General features: G+C 44.7%; 2 protein-coding genes across 2 annotated transcripts; both read right to left on the bottom strand.

Annotated features, from left to right (window-relative positions):
* Positions 1–551: 551 nt before the first annotated feature.
* Positions 552–3,326, bottom strand: LOC135522995 (protein phosphatase 1 regulatory subunit 27-like). Its single transcript, XM_064949731.1, has 3 exons — positions 1,959–3,326; positions 1,523–1,673; positions 552–1,084 (listed from the first exon to the last, which is right to left on the bottom strand). Exons 1-3 carry the CDS (start codon positions 2,188–2,190, stop codon positions 955–957), a joined length of 513 nt encoding a protein of 170 aa, XP_064805803.1. The 5' UTR covers positions 2,191–3,326; the 3' UTR covers positions 552–954.
* Positions 3,327–4,810: 1,484 nt separating this feature from the next.
* LOC135522976 (protein disulfide-isomerase-like) lies at positions 4,811–19,877 on the bottom strand. The gene is made up of 11 exons (XM_064949718.1): positions 19,554–19,877; positions 17,308–17,514; positions 15,361–15,494; positions 14,901–15,038; positions 12,930–13,034; positions 12,522–12,647; positions 12,053–12,253; positions 11,285–11,405; positions 10,227–10,408; positions 8,623–8,739; positions 4,811–6,416 (listed from the first exon to the last, which is right to left on the bottom strand). The coding sequence occupies exons 1-11, from the start codon at positions 19,690–19,692 to the stop codon at positions 6,348–6,350; spliced, it is 1,539 nt and encodes a 512-aa protein (XP_064805790.1). The 5' UTR covers positions 19,693–19,877; the 3' UTR covers positions 4,811–6,347.
* Between the last annotated feature and the right edge of the window lie 534 nt (positions 19,878–20,411).

Here is a 20,411-nt window from a genome sequence, read left to right as displayed (position 1 = left end):
CTTCAAATGTTAGAAGTGCTTCTTAGTCCACCAAGGTTAATTGGAACCAAGCTTGGTTACTGTAGTTTGAAATGAAAGTCAAAATAATACATTTTCTTTCTCTTCAAACAGTTTTGTCAAGTTCTTATACCAGTAGTTTATAAAGATGAATAGATCACCACTAAGTTGTTTTAATATGAAACTATTTTAATGAAAAAATGTAGAAAAGGCAATTATTTTCAAAGCGGTGTAACCACAATTGATTGCACACAGTTTCAGTTATGATTGTAAAAGCAATTGTAAACACACAATTAGCCATTCCAGTGGTGTTTGCAAATGTATAGAGGTAAAGTGCAATGTACATATTCATGTGGTACATATGCAGTCTTTGTTTTTCAAATGTAAAAGTTGTATGATGTAAATGACAAATCTTGAACTATAAACGCTGTCAGTAGGTAGAGTTGACCTATCACATTGGTTTACTGCGGTGGGCAGTAGGCCCCATTTCAGAATGGCCCTATGAGTCAGAGGACAACGACAGATCCATGTTTCACAACATCCAAAAAAAGCTTTCACACATCAACTATATAAAGTACTTCAAAAAGCTCATTACCAGACTGCTATCTAATTAATTTCAGTGCTGCGTTCACCCTGTATGAAAAAAGTACAAAAGCTAAATTCTGCACCTGCAAACAGCATTACAAAGCGATGCCTGCCGAGATTGCCAGAGGGAGCCCCTTTCCAGCAATAGTTCAGTTCACTCTCAAAGGCAACCATCTACTGTTGGCAGGCTGCCTTCCTCCCACCATACCAGATATATGTCTCCAGAACCTCTACAAGGGAGGGAGGGCACAGAATGACAATGTTCTACCGATCTGTCCATTTAATTCCATTGTCGAGGGTCAACCGGGAGGCCTGGGCGAGGAAGGAGACTGAAGATTCAGTGGAGTTTTAAAGTTAGATGAGGAGGAGAGCTCAGTCGTCCTCCACCCCAAGCAGCCCCTTCAGCTCTCGAACCCCCGTGACCTCTGAGTCGATGAGATCGGCAGGTGTCTCCCCACACTCGTTTTCCGCCCGAGGGTCAGCGCCAATAGAAAGCAGGTACCTAGTGGGAGAAGCAGGAAAAAAAAGCATTCAGCCAGTGAAGAAAGTATCCAAATGGTATGTGCCGCGCAGCCAACGCCAATGCGTGTTTTGGTTTGTCTTGCTTGCAAGCACTTGCCACTGTAAACCGGGGGTGTGAGCTGTGTCCCAGTGATGTAAAAAACGGAATCTTGACCTATCCTGAAGTGCATTGAATTCCTGAACTGCAGGGATGCTGCATTGACATGGCCAGCAGCATAAATACGAGTTAGTCAGAGCATTCAAGGGTTCTCTCATTACTCTCCCTTCTTCTCATTCAAGGGTTCAAGTTGATGCTAATAGTACATCGGCTGAAGTCCCACTTGTGCGAGAGACCACTGACCTCGCTTAATGTGTGTGGATAAAAAAACTAAAGCTAGTGACTGTAGATGTTGTGGGTATGCTAGGAGCGTTGACTCACTTGACAATGTCAGGGAATCCGTCGCTGCAGGCCATGTGGAGAGGTGTCCAGCCCTCCTGGTCTCTCTGGTGGATGTCTGCTCCGTGCTTCACCAGCAGCTTCACACACTCCAGGTTCCCAGAGAGGACGGCCTCATGGATCGCTGCCATACCTGCAGAGCAGTCGATGGAAGGCAAATAGCATCAGTACAGGTTAATTGTAGGGACATTGAAGGGAACACTCAATGAACAGTTTATACCGAGGCATTACTCCATTACTGCACGTGCTACAGAGACAAGTCATTGCAACAATACTGGAGGGATTACAAATGAGCACGGTCTTTGGAACTGTTAAGCCCAGTTGAAATCGAACCAGAACATGAAGATACTTCTGATGCTTCCAGCTCTTGAATGGATTAAAATGGTTTCATTTTTGTTCTGATTTCACGGTGACTCACCAGAGTGGTAGATGGTTTCCAGGCTGACCCTCCTCTTTCTGATGAAGAGTCTGATCCTGTCTAGCTCGCCCTGCCGGACGTAGTCCTGGAACACGATGTCGTTGGGGAAGTGGACGCTGCGGACTGGTTTGATCTGTGGAGAAGAGTGGGCGCAAGAAGAGCTGCTGGACTCTTTGGGGCCATAAGCCATGATACCTCTGGACTGGCAGACTGGGTCCTGGTAGTACTTCATCCTTAAGAAAATTAAGTCTTGTTCAAAGATAAAAACTTCAGATGAAAATCTGCATTCCCCTTTTCAGCAGTAAAATGATAAACCAAAAGGCAGTGAAATTGAATTAAGATATGTCCTTCAAAAAAGCCTTTCTTCTTTTGTCAATGGCTCTCGTGGTGCAGTGTCCTGTATGTTTCAGACAGCGGGGCAAGTCCTGTTCTGAAATCCAAGGCCTGCGTATAGACCTCTATATACTCTCTGCAGGGCTATTTTAGGTTCTGTCACCTGACAGGTCAAGTTCTAGAACTGGATGATGAGTGACCCCCGGAGTTGGGTCCCTTCAACCATCCTGTCACAAGCACTGGACGCAGCTCATATCGCCAGCCATGACTGTAGCAATAACCACAGCTTCTGTTTTCACCCACAGCCTATAAGACACACTCGTCCCCCCCACTTTTGAACTTGACCCCTCCAGTTCGCAGATGCTCACCATTCAAGATGCATGACAGCCACTGGGCACGCACCACAGAAGGGCGAGAACCGTCTCGTAAATAGGACATAGATGCCAATGCTAGGCATCGGGCCAAGAGGGGGTCAAGTGTCATGACTGGGCTTTTGAAAATAACATTGATAAGGCGTTTGATTTAGAAATAGGCAAATTAATCAGCCAGTCATATACGATGCATACCTCTAACTTTACAGAAAGGTAATCAGTCAATAAGGCTTTAGTTTGGTTGTTGTGGGAAATGTACTGCAAGAGACTTAATCCAGTAAGCAGGACTTAAAAATTGGCACTTTTTCTTAATTGAATCATAGTTACAGACAGAAGGACTTACTGTCCATGTGTTATAACCATTGGGCCCTAGTTACAACCTATTTCAAATAAATGTTTATTGGTTATATACGTTATTGCGGGTGTAGCGAACTGTTTGTGGAAGCTAGAAGCACGGCAGCCCTACCTGTCAGCGCCATCTTAATAGCTTACGTACAGTGGGGCAAAAAAGTATTTTGTCAGCCACCAATTGTGCAAGTTCTCCCACTTAAAAAGATGAGAGGCCTGTAATTTTCATCATAGGTACACTTCAACTATGACAGACAAAATGAGAAAGAAAAATCCAGAAAATCACATTGTTGGATTTTTAATGAATTTATTTGCAAATTATGGTGGAAAATAAGTATTTGATCAATAAAAGTTTATCTCAATAGTTTGTTATATACCCTTTGTTGGCAATGACAGAGGCCAAACATTTTCTGTAAGTCTTCACAAGGTTATCACACACTGTTGCTGGTATTTTGGCCCATTCCTCCATGCAGATCTCCTCTAGAGCAGTGATGTTTTGGGGCTGTTGCTGGGCAACACGGACTTTCAACTCCCTCCAACGATTTTCTATGGGGTTGAGATCTGGAGACTGGCTAGGCCACTCCAGGACCTTGAAAGGTTTCTTACAAAGCCACTCCTTTGTTGCCGGGCGGAGTGTTTGGGATCATTGTCATGCTGAAAGACCCAGCCACGTTTCATCTTCAATGCCCTTGCTGATGGAAGGAGGTTTTCACTCAAAATCTCACGATACATGGCCCCATTCATTCTTTCCTTTACACGGATCAGTCGTCCTGGTCCCTTTGTATAAAAACAGCCCCAAAGCATGATGTTTCCACCCCCATGCTTCACAGTAAGTATAATGTTCTTTGGATGCAACTCAGCATTCTTTGTCCTGCAAACACGACGAGTTGAGTTTTTACCAAAAAGTTATATTTTGGTTTCATCTGACCATATGACATTCTCCCAATCTTCTTCTGGATCATCCGAATTCTGTCTAGCAAACTTCAGACGGGCCTGGACATGTACTGGCTTAAGCAGGGGGACACGTCTGGCACTGCAGGATTTGAGTCCCTGGCGGCGTAGTGTGTTACTGATGGTAGGCTTTGTTACATTGGTCCCAGCTCTCTGCAGGTCATTCACTAGGTCCACCCGTGTGGTTCTGGGATTTTTGCTCACCGTTCTTGTGATCATTTTGACCCCACGGTGTGAGATATTGCGTGGAGCCCCAGATCGAGGGAGATTATCAGTGGTCTTGTATGTCTTCCATTTCCAAATATTTGCTCCCACAGTTGATTTCTTCAAACCAAGCGGCTTACCTATTGCAGATTCAGTCTTCCCAGCCTGGTGCAGGTCTACAATTTTGTTTCTGGTGTTTTTTTGACAGCTCTTTGGTCTTGGCCATAGTGGAGTTTGGAGTGTGACTGTTTGTTGTGGACAGGTGCCATTAATACAGGTAACGAGTGGAGGACAGAGGAGCCTCTTAAGTTACAGGTCTGTGAGAGCCAGAGATCTTGCTTGTAGGTGACCAAATACTTATTTTCCGCCTTAATTTGCAAATAAATTCATTAAAAATAGTACAGTGATTTTCTGGATTTTTTCCCCTTCAAGTGTCTGTCATAGTTGAAGTGTACCTATGATGAAAATTACAGGCCTCATCTTTAAGTGGGAGAACTTGCACAATTGGTGGCTGACTAAATACTTTTGCCCAACTATGTTATTACAGTAGGAAATTAAGTTCTGATCGTCTTCCTTTAAAACACCACATTGATATATTGAAACAAAGATGTGCAAGAATAAGTGCAAGAATAAAAACGCCAACAGTAGTTTCCATATTTTTATTTGGCCACCAGTTTTCACTTTTCCACGTCAAATTCAATGTGATGGAATGCGTTTGTTTCTAAGTCATTTCCCCCTTGAAAAACTGCTGTTGAACATCACAACCCTCATCCCGGTCTGCCCTACTCAACCCTCCCATCCCAGCCAAACATCAAACATTCACAACCTTGTCCCTGGACATAAAAAAAGAAAGAAAAAAAAAGACTCACTCGATCACAAGCGCGCTTACACACATGCACAACCAGGCACACAAACACCTCCATGGGGACAAGAGTGTCAGGTAGAGCCGAAGCCAGAGGGATGGGGGCAGTACAGGTGGGGTAGGGCTGTTGAACTGTTCCCCCCTCCCCAAAGATAACCAGGACAGACCACGCAGAGTCCCAAAACACAGTTCCTTTTAAGTGACCACCTCTGCTCCTTCAGTAACCTTGTGGAATCTGATGGCATAAACACAGCCTGGTCTCAGATCGATTTGCACCATCTGGTCAAGACCATAGGAATTGGCGAGACAGCATAACCCAATCTGGGTCCAGGCTATGAACACAGTGACAAACAAACTGTCTTGGGCCTCCCCACTAATCCCAGGGCTAACATAGAGCCAACTCATCCCCAGTTTAAACTTTACCTGGGAATTACTGGTACACAGATTATTTAAAAAATATATATTGAATGAAAATACAATTAAATAAAACAAGCTATTTCCAAAAGTTGTTTTTCTTTCTTAAAAAAAAAGGGAAAAAAAAGTCAGTAGCCATGCTGAAATGAGGGAAACTGAACAACATGATTTGTAGACTTAGAGAGAATGAAGAGAGAGAGAGAAATACAGTGACCCTCAAGATTGGTCTCAGCTACAGATGCATATATTGCTACATGGAACACGTTGCTTCTTTATTTTGTTACTCTTTACAAAAAGACAATAGGATGGCCCCAAGTCCCCTGAGAGAGTCCATACATCCCACCATATAACACCTCTGGCCCTCAGAAAGACTAGCAGAGGAACAAGAACATGAGCAGCCCCCCCCACCCCCCTCAGACCTAAAAACCTGCAACGCCACAAAACTGCACCACTCACACTGCAGCAGACTGGGGGAAAGTAATTTGACAAAAAAAATGACAGGTACATAACCCAATTTGTGGATCCAACTGGATATGTCAAGCACAGTATCTTAATGCCATTTAACATTTTAGTTCAAATATACAAGGCAATACAACTCCATCGTTTGATGGATGAGGAACGTTGGTAATGAAAAAGCCGTTAAGACCAGGAGGTGCCGTTCTGCTCTGTTGAGTTCCCACGACAAGGGGACAGACGAGTCCATCTGGTCCAGCGGGAGGGAGATAGAGGTTGTCGAGGTGGCTTCAGGAGGGGGGGCTGGCCGAGGGTCCTGCCACATCTGCTGACAGACTGACTGAGGAGCAGTTAAAGGAGAAGTATTAGTGTTCACAGAACAGGGGTGGAAGTGATGGTGGTTGGTTGGTATAAGGGGTGGGGGTTCGTCTCTCCTCTCTCCTTCGCCGGGTCTTATAACTCGTCGTGGTCGCCACCGTCGCCGTCGGAATCACTGTCCTGTTCATCCAGGTCTTCCATATCCTGGGAGGAGGGAGAGAGGAGGAGAGGGTCTTTAACACCTGCCTGGGAAGAAGCTGCTCTCCGAGTTGAGTTCTTGGAAGTAGAAAGCTTGGATTCAATAATGAACACGTGGTGGGAGGATACTACGCAGCTCATCTTGTGTCTCCACTGACAACCACATAAGCTCAATAAAAAAAAAATATTAAAAAAAGGCAACATGACATGCTTGAATGGTTGTTGGGAAAAAAATGTGCCCTCGCTTAACATGCATATAAAAACCACCTAAGGACTAGACATGTGGGGCACTGAGGTTTTAACTGAACGGCCCTCCATCACTTTTGGCAGACCGCATGAACAAATACGGCATAGTAACCCAAACAGTACGTAATTAATAATGAATCTTATTTAACTACTGCTGTACATATACTATTCTTCAGATATCCATCCATCTACACACAGTGCATTCAGAAAGTATTCAAACCCCTTTACTTAATCCATATATTATGTTACAGCCTTATTCTAAAATTGATTCAATTGTTTAGTTGTTTTCAACAAAGTACCGAGTCAAGGGTCTAGATACTTACGTAAATTTTCGATATATTTCTTAATCCCTTATTTTACTTGTTAGACGTGTGTATTGTTAGATATTACTACACTGTTGGAGCTAGGAACACAAGCCCTTTCACCACACCCACAATAACATCTGCTAAATGTGTATGCTACCAATAAAATAGAAAATGACAGTCTGGCAAAGATGCCATTCTGTCACGGAGGCCGGGGGAGGGATACTGTTGACTGAGGATGTTGACTTGCACGTTCGGACAGGAGGCCTGATACCAAGGAGTGCATGGTAAACAGCGGCGACAGCCACAGTGGGCATTAGCAACCGGGGCATGGTCTGCAATTAGACTTCTGAGAAGGGGGTGTGGTAGTGGGATGAGGGCCTTCAACTAGTTTGAGCTGGATCGCCAGTGGGTTTCGGATGCAGGCCCTGGTCTTAGCGCCCGGCTAGGTGTCAGGGAAGGAGTGAAACCCCAGCCGCATTTTCAGAAAGCCACTAGGCTTTAAAACATTTTTTTATTTTTTAGAACCATTAGAGAGATTACTGGCTCTTATCATTTGGCTTCGAAATGGGGAGAGAAAAATCCCATCATTCCCTTGTGCAAGACGTCTTAGATGACGACATCATAAGGAACATGATTCAATTTCTCAAAAACGTCTTACTCTGTTTCGTGCATTATTTCATACACCCGGGAATATCCTGGTGTAAATTCTATTAGTCAGAGAATTTATTAAAAACTCCGGTCAGGATTTTGAGTGGGTAAGGTCTGTCATCTCCTTCATTGACAGACATGGGCTGCTGGACTAATGACCGTCTCGGCCTTAACGGGTCATGTCATGAGCATGTCTGTTTGGCTGCCTGCTGTGCTTGAAGACAAGAGTTCATGGAAGTGTTAGTCAGCTTTCCCTACATCTCTACAAGACAGTTTCCTCCACGGTTGGATTGGAAATGAGTTGAAACAGTGAAGTGAGATGGGAAAGACACCAGACAAATAACACCATGCAAATAGCCATTACAATTGTTTCTGCATTGTTCTAAGGTAAAGAGTGGGCTTTACTTGCAGGGAGGACGGTTGCGTTCACTTTTAAAATAGGTACGTAGGCATGTGACCCCAAATCTAGGGTTACAAGTTACCCAAATCTTCAGGAGAGGTGGTTCTGTGGGTCTATTCTGGGTGACCTGCAGGATACCGAATATCCCCCCCCAAAAGTTCCCTTGTGTGGGCTTGCTTGCACATGCACAACTCTTGGGCCAGTTTCTGGGGAAAACTGAATTGATCAGGACGCGTTGCAACAAAAGTTAAACCTTCAAAGTCGCTGTATTCTCCTGCCCCGTCCACTAATGCGTTGCTCTTACTGGATAAGGGTTGGCTGTAATTCAAACGCATCATTCTTTTGACCGTTTGAAAGCAGCCTTGAGCAACATTCACATTTCAGAGTGTACTCTGCATATGACCGTGTAAAAAAATAAGTCATTGTGAACAAGGTGGGTGTTTTCAGATCAAAACGGCAAGTAAAACGATTGGGCTTTGAAACGGTTTGCACGATTCCGGTTTGACGTCATAGCAATACCTTGCGGTTTAATGCAACCTGTCTCGCAAACATAATTATAGTGTCTGCTTGAGGATGAAGACAAACCTCATACCAATCCCAGGTGTGTACTTACATCAATCCCCTCATCCTCCTCCCCTTCCTCTCCAGCCGGTGCTCCGCCATCCTTGCCTCCGCTCTCCAGGAACTTGGTGAAGCCCTCCAGTGTCCTCTCACCATTGTAGTCGACCACCTGCATGGAAGAAAGTCACATGCATCAAATTTCTACAGGGATTTAAATACAAACGGATAATATTCCTTTGCTTTTCCACAAGGAAAGAAAATGCTGTAACCAAGTAAGACCGACTGTTTTGCATGCATCACCAACTATCAAATGTGGCAAAATTGGAACTATAAAACCAAGAAAGTCCAGTGGTCCATTTGTCAAAGAACTACTGAAATCTTATCCAAATGTCTAATTATTAAAATCAGCCTGTTGGATCCCGCAACACGTGCTAATTTGAATCTGGAGCCAATAACCTTTGGGGCGTCTAGCCATCTTCAGATCTGTGCCAATGAGCAGTCAAGAGGAGATATACAACTATTAATGGATGAGAGAAGGCCAAAGGTGTTGTTTATAGCCCTTCTCGTTTATAGAACCAGATACTATAGGGCTGCCCTTGAGATCGGTCTTGAGGACAGTCGCAGATCTCTGCCTCCCGACCCACGTAGTCTCAGCCAGTCAGTTCATACAGAGCATAGCGAGCCAACAGACAGCTGCCTCCTTCCCTAGCTACCTCTGGCTCGGTCACAAGGAGGAATGACTCAGGGTCAGGGGTTAACCCCAGGGCTCTTTGCGAGGGGAATCCCAACACGCAGCTCCAAATCTTTTCCAAGAGGCTTTCTGTAGTTGACTGCTATGGGCTATATTTCAGTAGGGTGGCTGGCATGCCTCAATAAATGACAACCTTCTCTTTAAGAACTGGGTTGAGGGTCTCAAGAGGATCCCAAGAGGGAGAGCATTATCGGGCAGCCATAGAGAGGGGTTGGGTTTGGTAGAAGACGTAAACACCACCACAATGGCCGGGTCACTCAGAGGGCCAGCAGGCTTGGGTTTCTGCATGTGTGGCTGGCGCTGCTAAATCAACCCTCCTAGTGAGTGTGGCAGCTACTTAACCTGATCATAATAACCGCACACCCACCTGTATTTGCTGTGAAATGAAAAATGATATTTCAGTAGTGTGATTGGATGGGTGTGGGTGAGTGGCCAAAAGCCATGCTTCTCAGGTGTTTACCGAAAGAGCCGAAGCCCAGAATGGGTGGTGCTACTAACTGACAAGGAGATTAATTCCCTCTTGCGAGGGCTGGGTTTTCAAAACTGAGACCTGTGCTCAAATGCCGGGCAATTTATCACTGGCTATGTTGGGGGAATGAGCCAATTAAAAAGATATGTTGTCATGTTATCCCAAAAGTGGAATTAGACCTGTAGACTAAGGACATTCCAAAAATGGGGTTGTATGGACGACTTGAACAGTGACGCAATAACCTTATCACATTTGGGTAAACCGCAGAGCCCCTCCGTCCCCTCAATCTCCATCCCCTAGTGTGGGACAGAGGAACCGTCCAGCCGAGGACCATGTCAATGGAAACGTTGTAATGATACGTTTGGGAGTTAACTGCGAACAGTTACAACTGGCTGCGAACACTGGCAGACATTCCACATCGCTTCAGTAGACTGACCTTGTGTTCATCGCCTGCAGGGAAGAACTTGAGCGTGGGGAAGCTGTGTACTTTGACTGTCTCGATCTCGTTGGCTGTGGAGTCCATCTTGGCCACGACGATATCGGCGCTGTCCTGGTACTTCTCTCCCAGTTTGGTCCAGATGGGGTCAAGCTGTTTGCAGTGGCCGCACCAGGGTGCATCTGCAGTGGGGAGAGCAGAGGAGCAGTCAGGGATAAGAACATTGTCCTGTCCCATACAAGCTCACTGATCATCACCTGAATGCTTAGGCTGGTTATGGTATTGCATGATGTTACTTTGCCTTCCATTTGTATCCATAGTAGAAGTATCATGACATTGTATCAGCATGGATATAAATCGATAGGCATGCATGGAAAACAACGCACGGCTGTATAGGATCATTAATACAACGGAAAGCAACTGGAATAGGGGAATGGCTTGCCAGCGGCCCATTATTTCAAGCCTGTCGGCTGTAGTTTCTGAGGCTGGCAGTTAGGTTTACGACAGCTGTGCCACCCTGCCACGGCAACCCAAACACTGGGACACTTCAAACATGCAAAGAGCATGACACTCCCCTCAACCGGATAGGAAATACCCTCAACAGCCGTACGAGAATCTGACCCCCCCCCCCCCCCGCCAGTGACCGTAAGCGACACATTAAAGCCCAGGGATAGAAAACTCCTCACTCTGGCTCACCACAACAGTGGAGGCAAGTTTAGTCTTCGTGAGCTATAAACAAAAACTCCTCCTGCGACAATTTATCCCAATGTTTCCTTACTCTGTCTTGGGTTACGCATCAATTCGTGTGGAGGGCTGATGGAATGATCTTTGGTCCTTGTCTCTTGTACATCTGCTGGGGCTTAGCGCAAAGGTGCATCGCCAGGGCTAGGAGAAAGACTCCGGTTTCAGACTCAGGACAGCTTCCCACCTCCACGTGGTCGGTGTAATCAAAAGAGAGCACCTCAAAATATATCAGGGCCATCGACCCCTGAAAAGGGAGCCTGTCGACCACCTGGGGCTTACATACGGTATTGACGAGAGGGGGGGGTAGTACTTACAAAACTCAACGAAGACGTTCTTTTTGGGGTCGAAGACGACCTCCTCAAAGTTCTTGCCGACCAGGACTCTGACGGGGTTCTTGTCCCAGTCTTCAGGGATGTCCTGGCTCATGAGGTGGGGCTGTGGGGAGCGACACACAAGGAGGAGAGATTTTTGATGGATTACATGATTTTTGCAAACCCAAGAACGAGCCGAAATATGTTAGTTCCAAACAAAGCAACACTTGACTTATGGGTCGTTTCTCTGCTGAATGGTACAGAAACATGATTCCTAAGTCATGAGGCAATCTCCTATAGAATGGGAATGATGCAAAACCTGCACAGTGCACCATACTTCTTCACATCACTAAAATAAATATGGAGCCTAACCAATACTTGTAAGTTTACATTTGTGATGCAGGCCCACATTGCATTAAACATTATGACAGAATTGAAATTTGCAACACTTTCTGGCACAGCAGGTTAGCCTACATCCGCACTTTCAATCCACTGCCATTGACACCCAGCCAGAGGCATAATGACTGCACTGCAGTGCCATATCAGTAATAGAGACTGGTTCATCAATGTCTACAGTAGGGCACGGCTGTTCACACCGTCTAGGCTGGGCTGTAGCCTACTGTTCTGAACTTATCAGCAGTCAGGGGTACCCCAATGTCCTAGAAACCCCAGTAACAGCTTGACCTTGTAATCTGAGGAACACTATGTTTCAACATAACCACACACGGAGCATGTACACTTGGATTGTCTGCAGACATTAAGCCAACACACCTTGAGTTTTCCCTCAGTGAAGAGTGTGCAGAAGGCGATGATGTTGTCGGCGGTGATGGCCTCGCTCTCGGGCCTGTACTTGGTCATCTCCTCCTCCAAGGTGATGAGGCGGATGGCAGGACATTCCTCCTTCTTCAGCCCAAAGAACTCCAGGATGCGCTGGTTGTCGTCCACCTCGCTGTCGATGAAGATGAACAAGATCTGGGGGAGGAGGGGTAGAGGATGAAATACGAGGCTCAAGTATCTGGCTTTTAGTCTAGGTGGGTATGCGACGTACACTCCTGCACAGTCTCAGTGGTACATACCGAGACGCAGTACCACACATGCAGTAAATTACTTTCAAGGCGCTGGATGAAAAATAACTGCCTTATTCATAACAAATAGATAAGGGAAAAACAAGCCTTTACTGCAGATGGGGCACAATGAATGAAGGTCGTCACTTTGACTCGGTTCAGTCTGGTCCACCCACCTTGCCCTTGAATCCCTCTGATGCTTTCTTGAACTCGGCCATTTTGTCGTTGAAGTCGTCGGCAGCCTTGGGCACGAACATGAGGATGTGAGACTTGATTTCTCCTCCGAAGATCTTGGGGGCGGTCTGCGGAGAAAACACGACGTTAAGAAGCGCAAAAGTCATATGCGGGGGAACAAAAGCTCAGGATATAAAAGCTTGTATTAAAAGTTGTGGTAACGGCACTGAAGGGCCTCGTGATAGCCGTCGTAGGGCCTTGGTGGGGATGAGGACGTCGATAGATTTTGTAGCTTAGTGTGACAGAGGAGAAAGTTCATCTGGAAAAAGGTGTATTTTCTGTGTGAGTGTGTGTATATTTGAGACAGCAAATCTGTTTTGAGTATCAGCAGTATAAAGAACGGCCATTACCTGCTCGGTGAACTCGATGACCAGGGGCAGCTGGTTGGCCTTGATGAAGGCCAGCAGGTCAGCCTTGCTCAGCTCTCCGTCAAAGGTGTTACGACCCTCATCGAACTGTTGAGGACAAAACCGATGGAAACAGTTGGTAGCCAAACCCGTTAATACGCCACCAACTTCTTGGTTTAGTCCCATTTTATTATATTCTGCCTGTGAACTCCCCACAACCCAAACATAGATGCATCAAACAAGCGCATTTATATCCCTTTGGTAACTCCAGCTGAAGAAAATCAACGTTAGGCTAAAAAGGGGTTAAATTGAGTGTTAAGGACAGCAGCCCTTACTGGTACACAACAGGAAGGTTGGGAGACAACAGGAGTGTGTGTCAGGGTTGGATCACACACACAGTAAGCAGACAATAGTGGGGTAGTATCATGACTGATGAGTGGGGGGCTTACCGGGCGATAAGATGGAGGAATCCCATCTATGTCTCGTTAGAGATGGAGGGTTACGCCTTTAAAATGACAGGCAGAAATCTATTGAATCGCGACACGGAAAGGCCTGCCGGTGAGCTGTGCCCTACCTGACCACTAAAGGGCAATGATTTAAAATTCAAAGCAGATGGAGAGAGAAGGAAACAGGTTGACTGACAAGTGTGGTCTGGTCCAGCGATGAAAATACAAAGGTTTATGGGTGGCATCTGTTTTTAAATGTCACGTACTTCTGCTGAATAGGAGTCAAATCCTAACTTAAGATCTAGCCCACATTTTCTCCCATAACCATCAGCGCCTTATTTCTGAAGTTTGGTATTCAGCCATATGCCTCATGGTCTGAAAATCTTCTGCCTATGTTTACAACTACTCAACACAAACCCCCACTAGCAGCTGGCTTCTTTCCTTGTTGACTAGTGATGACTTAACAGGTGGATGTTAAGACTGCATTTGCCATAACATTTGATATCTATGGAAAGGCAGGAATGTGGCCATAACATGTCACTTAACATATCGTGGAAAGTCCATGTGGACTGTAACCCAGTTCAGCCCAGATCAGTATACTCTTAAGCTGACAATATGTGGCTTGGTTTTGAAATGTGGATATCCAATTACCACATCTGGTCCTTTTAAGAATCATTGTCATTTGAGGGAGGGGAGAGGGTAAGACCAATACATGTCCGAGACAAATTTAATGACCAGTTGGCCTGAATGAAGAGGAATCCCTCATCTTGTCATTACCGTGGAAATGCTGGTTCAAATGAGTAAATTCCTCAGACAGAGTCGAGACTTGAGTATGAAGGTAGAATCTCATGAGGGCTATATCAAAGATGATAACTTGCCCCTTCTTTTGAACTGTAAAGAGCTGCGCTGTACTTGTTCTTCATTCACAGACAGCAGCCAGTGAAACTAGCATGGAAATCCTACGACATAGCACAGTGGCTGCCACTAAACCCGTCAGTGATCTGGCCATGTCTCGCTTGATGATCTCATCGTCTGAAAGGCAGAATGCAGCATTGAGCACAAACGCAGGCAGAATGAGAGTCACATCCCCAGAGCCGGTCTACAGGCTAATATTAGCAGGCCAAGACCGGATACTGCTGAAGCTATAGAGTTGTGGGATCCCGTTACCTAGCTGACACGCCAAAAGAATCAAATCTGTCTGCAGCTACCCTGCTTTAAGTTGTCCAGATTGATGTATGGGTTACACTCATGATCTAATCAAATCTGATGACCAGGTCATTCATAATGTATTTATAATCTAGTTAAATACAAATAACTTAAAAACCTGTCAATATTCACAGCTAGATAGCAAATGGGAGACTACAAAAACAGTGAGACATTCACTGCTAAGATATAGCTTCCAGGCAGTAAACAGTCTACAGGGTCCGATGGACAGAAGGGTTACACCATGATCAGGGTAGCAATTTTGAAAGCGATGAAAACACTTGGAGTGATTAAATCACACTGAATCAAAGTACTCGCTTCGTACCTTCTTGAAGAGGACGACTCCATCCTTGGACACCTCGAACTTAGAGAAGACTGCGTCGTTGGAGGTGATGCCGAACGGAACATCATCGACGGCCTCCGCAGCCTTCAGGAATGCCGTGGCTCCCTCGGACTCAGCGTCCTGCAGGACAGAGAGACGCTTAGCTTAGATGCCAACGTACACGAACCATATGACTCAATGCAGGAAATTAATGAATAAAACATACCCATCTATGCCTTGATAATTAATTTGAACTGTGAGAGAATGATTTGCATGTATTTCTATAGAAAATCAGCCAAAACTATTGATCAGTACTGAAAGTGTCAAACTCGCTGTCTTGTGGGGAATGGGGCTTAGTTGCCACTAAACTTTCTGGCAAAGAAACACTACAGATTGGCTTTGTAGCATCACAGTGACCTCGAGCAGCTAGGTCTGAGGAGTAGGTCAGAGGTCATCGGCTCACCTTGAAGAAGCCGATGACTGCTACCTCGTTTTCAGCGATCATGGACTCTGCCTGGGCGACCTCCCCCAGGGTGGTGGCAGTTGGTCCAGTGCGCTTCTTCAGCCAGTTGACGATGTCATCAGCCTGTCTGCCAGCTGCAGGAAGGGAACAACAGTTCTGGTAAGTCACTCTGGCCGCGTTCAAACAATAATGTACGAGACGGATTCCTTACTTCCTTTGTTTGTTGTACAGTAATGTATTCACAGAGCAGACAAGGTTGGCCATAGGAAACAATACAACAGAAAGGCAAGCCTGCATTCATGTACAGACCAGAGATGACTGCAAGTGCGGACGCATTTTGAAGTATTGGAACAGGGCCCAGGTCACATGACCAAAGCTGGCTGAATAGAGACTCATAGTACGGGCCGCCAGACAGATGAAACATTGCTTCAGGGTGAACAGGCGGAAGAGCAAATTTATTCTGTCACAACTTTGTTGTACTTGAGTTAACACAGCTTACAAGTATTGCTGCCATTATCCTACTTGAATGGTTGTTATGGGAGACAAAGGACAGTGAAAGACCTCTCATTTCATAAAGTATTTCTTAGTTATTTGGTCACACCAACCTTGCTACTGGCAGACTAACAAAAAAAGTAGCTACATTCCTCCGTGATTTGTTTGAACCAACAGAGAAGACTTAAGCTCTCTAAGAATCAATGTGTCCCAATTAAGTGGACTGACTCCTGGTTAACCTGCATGTTATGACAAAAAGAACCAATGACGCAACAGCGGAGCAACACCACTGAGCGACGCTGTAGCCAGACAGACAGAGACAGCTGGAGAAGGGATACTGCTGCCTGCGGCCTTATGAGTACACCGCTTTAGGCCCAGAGAGAGCGAGTGCTCGAAGTTATGGCTGCCCCTCCCCACCGCAAAAAAAAAAGCCAGTCACAGTGAGCAAACATGAGGAACTGCACATTGCCCAGCTGGGGGGGATGGGAGGGAGAGAGCATGGGTAGAATGTGTGGAGGAGGGAGGGGCCCCTTCATTTAGTCACAGTTATATTGGGCAGAGTGAACAGGCCATTGGCAAACACACACTTGGCTGATAGGAGTCACATTACCCGCATAAGAAAAGGCATTACTTAGTGTCTGGGCCATCCGCCAGAAAATACACAGAATCTATGACTGATGAGCATAACCGGACTACTGCACTACACGAGAGCTTATCACTTTGTTGGTAATAGTTGTCCCAGTCCCTGAGGTACTTAGGCATTGCATAATTAGGTTGTTCTAGATTTGGTCATTGAGATCAACACAATAATTCACAATAGAATACATTTGCCAGTTGACAATCTTATTTTATATAATTGGTTATTTCCAAATCTGAAGGAATTCAGCCTTGTTCAATTGACTTGAGAAAGTGAAAAACTGGGATAAATTTGTAACGGCTAACCAAGTACACAGAAATAGCCCAGTTCTGCCTGTAGACTCAGTCCACAATCATGTCAAGCGCAGTATATGTTCTAACGATTAAATGTCATGCAAAGACAAGGCTGTCATACATTATTTATTTTTGACAAAAATGTAAATTAATGTATAGACCAATATATTATAGGAAAATGAGTTAGAACATACCTAATGAACATAGCTAATGAAAAACAGCTTTGGTAACCCCCCCCCTCCCCCTACCCCGTCTGAAAAAAAGGTTTTGACCACTTGAAACTTTTGGAAATAAAGCTTCTCATCCCAACCCGTGACATTCTGCTCATAAAATGATCTAACTTTACCCACTCCATGTAAAAATTAACTGCTATTGGGTAAACTACATCTACTTAAATATAAAGTTGAGTCCCCCTTCTCTTGAAGTTAACGGGGTACGACGATTCTTATCAGTCCTTTCTTTAGTTCAGTTATACGATAGCTGTGCCAGCCCTAGCTGTAACATATACGTCACTCCACTACTCACCAGAGTACTCTTTGGGCGACTCCTTGTCTCCCCCCTTGAAGAACTTGATGGTAGGGTAACCCCGGACACCGTACTCCTGGGCCAGGTCTGCCTCCTCTGTGGCGTCCACCTTGGCCAGGCGGATCTCTGAGCCCTCTGCCTTCAGCATGCTGGCAGCTTTGGCATATTCCGGGACCAGGGCCTTGCAGTGGCCGCACCACGGGGCATCTAGAACAAGGAGGAAAATCAAAGAAATAAAATTAGACCACAGCCGAGAGATTTTCACTGATGGGTGAAGTAGATGCAAATACTGTAGTGACTGTTGATATACTACGTTAGCATGTGAGTGTTGCTACATTTGGGCCGAAGGGATCATTTCTAATTACTAAATAAACACTAATATTGGTCAAATGTTTGTATGGAGGGAGACTGATATTTAGAATTTCCAGTTAACTGAGAAAAACATTTACTTACAGTTGGCTATTTAGAGGGTGTGGAAAAAAAATCTCCTCTGGCACATTAGTTTTCAATGAGATTGAATGGAGTGGCCTTTGCCTTTGAGTAGCCTTTGCCAATAACTAAGATAGTGAAAACATTACCTGAGAAAATATGTGGATTTCTAATCTGATTCATGGAGGACATAGAATGGCTTGCAAAGGTTCTGAATGCATGAACACTGAAAAACCCCATTAAAGTTTGAAAAAAACTTAACCACTTAACCCATTGATTGCCTTCGATTGTGTGATTAATGTGCCTTGAGATGTCTCTATATCACCATAAACATGACAAAGTCTAAACTTGGTTGTAAGTTCAAAGGATATTTCCTCAAATTTTAGGAGAACCATACAGCAATTCCTTTTTAAATATTTTTCATTCTTTCAAAACTTCAATAAAAATGAGTAGCTGTGTTTTCATTGCAATGTTTCTTAGTTTCAGTGGAGAAACACCCCCCCCCCCCCCCCAAGTTCCATCAGCCAGGAGAGTTCAACAAAAGTTGAACTTTTGATTGAACTTTGAAGTACACGTCAACCTAGCATCTCATTCAACCGTCCAGGTCCCTCCTGTCCGTGAGCCAAAAAAGTATTTAGCCCTCCCCCTCTTCACTCATTGGAATGTCAGAGTCGTGTAGTTCTCCGATTGGTCTGCAGGTTTGTCAGATAAAAGTGCAGAATACCTCAGCGCTTGACAGCTGTTGCAGGACTGGACTGCTGGTTACATAAAAATAATTTATAAAAGGAAGCCACTGCACTCAAGGAAAAAGTGGAAACCACCAAGTTCACAAGTATTTAACAAACGTGTTGCAAAACCACAGCAGCAAGATGTGAATTTCAGTAAACTCACATCAAAACAGCTCCTAACTGCAACCGGGGTAGAAAGTGTGCATGACCAGGATACGATACCTAGCAATCGAAACTCAAGTGGTGAATGAATCAAAACCAGACGTCACTCTTGCAACTAATGGAGTCTGCCTGATGTATTCACACGACTGAATAATGTTATCATCACTCAACAGTTGCTTTGCCAGCACTGTTGCATATAGCTAGCGTATTCTAAATCGTTTATTAAGTATCTTTTCGAGACTACACAGAAGCCATCCCTTGTACACTAAATAAACAAGAATAAGTTGGTCACGTTTATCAACTTCTAGATCCATGAAGCCACCAAGGCTGGTAAAGAAACAGGTACTTGGACCAACAAGAGTGGTCACAGACGAACGTGACTGTCATTTAGTTGTTTACTTATCAGTCCTGAGACGGCTAGATAGGGATGCACTGAATACTCAAGTTGACTGTGTCCCTGGTATACTGGTCAGTTAACTAAATGCAACAAAGTTATGTAATAACAAAGTTCCTCCAAATGTGTTGCACTAGTAAACGTTACAGTTAGCAAGCTAGCTGGGAAGGACAGTCTTAGATTCCTTAAAAAAATAAAAAAAAGTTACTACTTGCAATACAATGGCCAGCAGTGTGTGTAATACACAGATAACGTATGACACACAGGCCTAGCGTTAGCTAGTTAGCGACCAATTTGAATAACTAACGTTTGCCAAGCAAAACCATAGTAGCTAAGTCAACGTTAGATACACTTGTTCGCTATCAAGAAAGCTAGCTAGCTGACGTTGGTATGCCATTCCACATACATTTGCGTTAGCCTAAGTGAAGCTGATAACACAGCGGCAAGCGAACGCAAGCTAGCTAGCATGCTAGTATAGCTGCGTGAACAAGTTAGGTTGTCTAAGCATTTATATGATCAAGTAGTTCACTTACAGAATTCAACTAGGATGTTTGGGTGAGCTTTCAAAGCCTCCTCGAAATTACTTTTCTTCAGCACCAGAACACCATCTTCTTCGCCGATATCAGCCCGGCTTGCCACCGCCAGTGTGCAGAGTAGGAAAAACTTAAACATAGTTGCTGTCAACTGTGGTTTCTAACAGAAAACGTGTTCGTCGCTACAAGTGAATGAGTTACCGACTGAAAGTGGTGTACTTATGTATTTTCTCTTCTTACAGTTAGAGCTGAAGCTTGTATTTTTGTGTCTACCGCTACCAGCGTCGTGGCATTACGCACAGGAACCAGAAGGGTCAGCCGTATTGCGCAGGCGCATTTATGAGCGTGAAAGCTGCTCGTGTTGAATTGTGACTGGACCACAGCTTGAAGGTACCTGGAAGTGAATCCACTTTGTCATTGGATGTGTATTGAAATCTTTCCAGTCGCATTCTTGCTTATATTTGAGAATTGTTGATACAAATAACTAAAATTCATTAGAATGAAGGCTTAGGTTTAATGCAGAAAAGGGGATGTGACAGTATAATAGGCAGGGAGATGGCAAATGTAATGATGAATGATACCTTGCCGGTTATTAAAGACTGCAGTACATTTGTTTTCAGTTTGCATGGTTTGATAATCGGAGTTTGCTCGTCAATACCTCTTCCACATAAGGTACTAGGATGATTAGGGTAATATATAGAATCAAATGAAAATAGGTACAGAGGTACATAGTTTTTTCCCGTTCAATGGGGGAATATTAAAGGCGCTACATGGTCAATCCGACATCTGACGTGCAGCATTTACGGGGATATGGCCTCTGCAAAATCCAGGACATTTATACTTCTTGCGCTTGGCAGA

This window comes from Oncorhynchus masou, chromosome 4 (assembly GCF_036934945.1).
Source record: "Oncorhynchus masou masou isolate Uvic2021 chromosome 4, UVic_Omas_1.1, whole genome shotgun sequence".
NCBI classification, from domain to species: Eukaryota; Metazoa; Chordata; class Actinopteri; order Salmoniformes; family Salmonidae; genus Oncorhynchus; species Oncorhynchus masou.
This window is presented reverse-complemented; position numbering and strand designations above follow the sequence as displayed.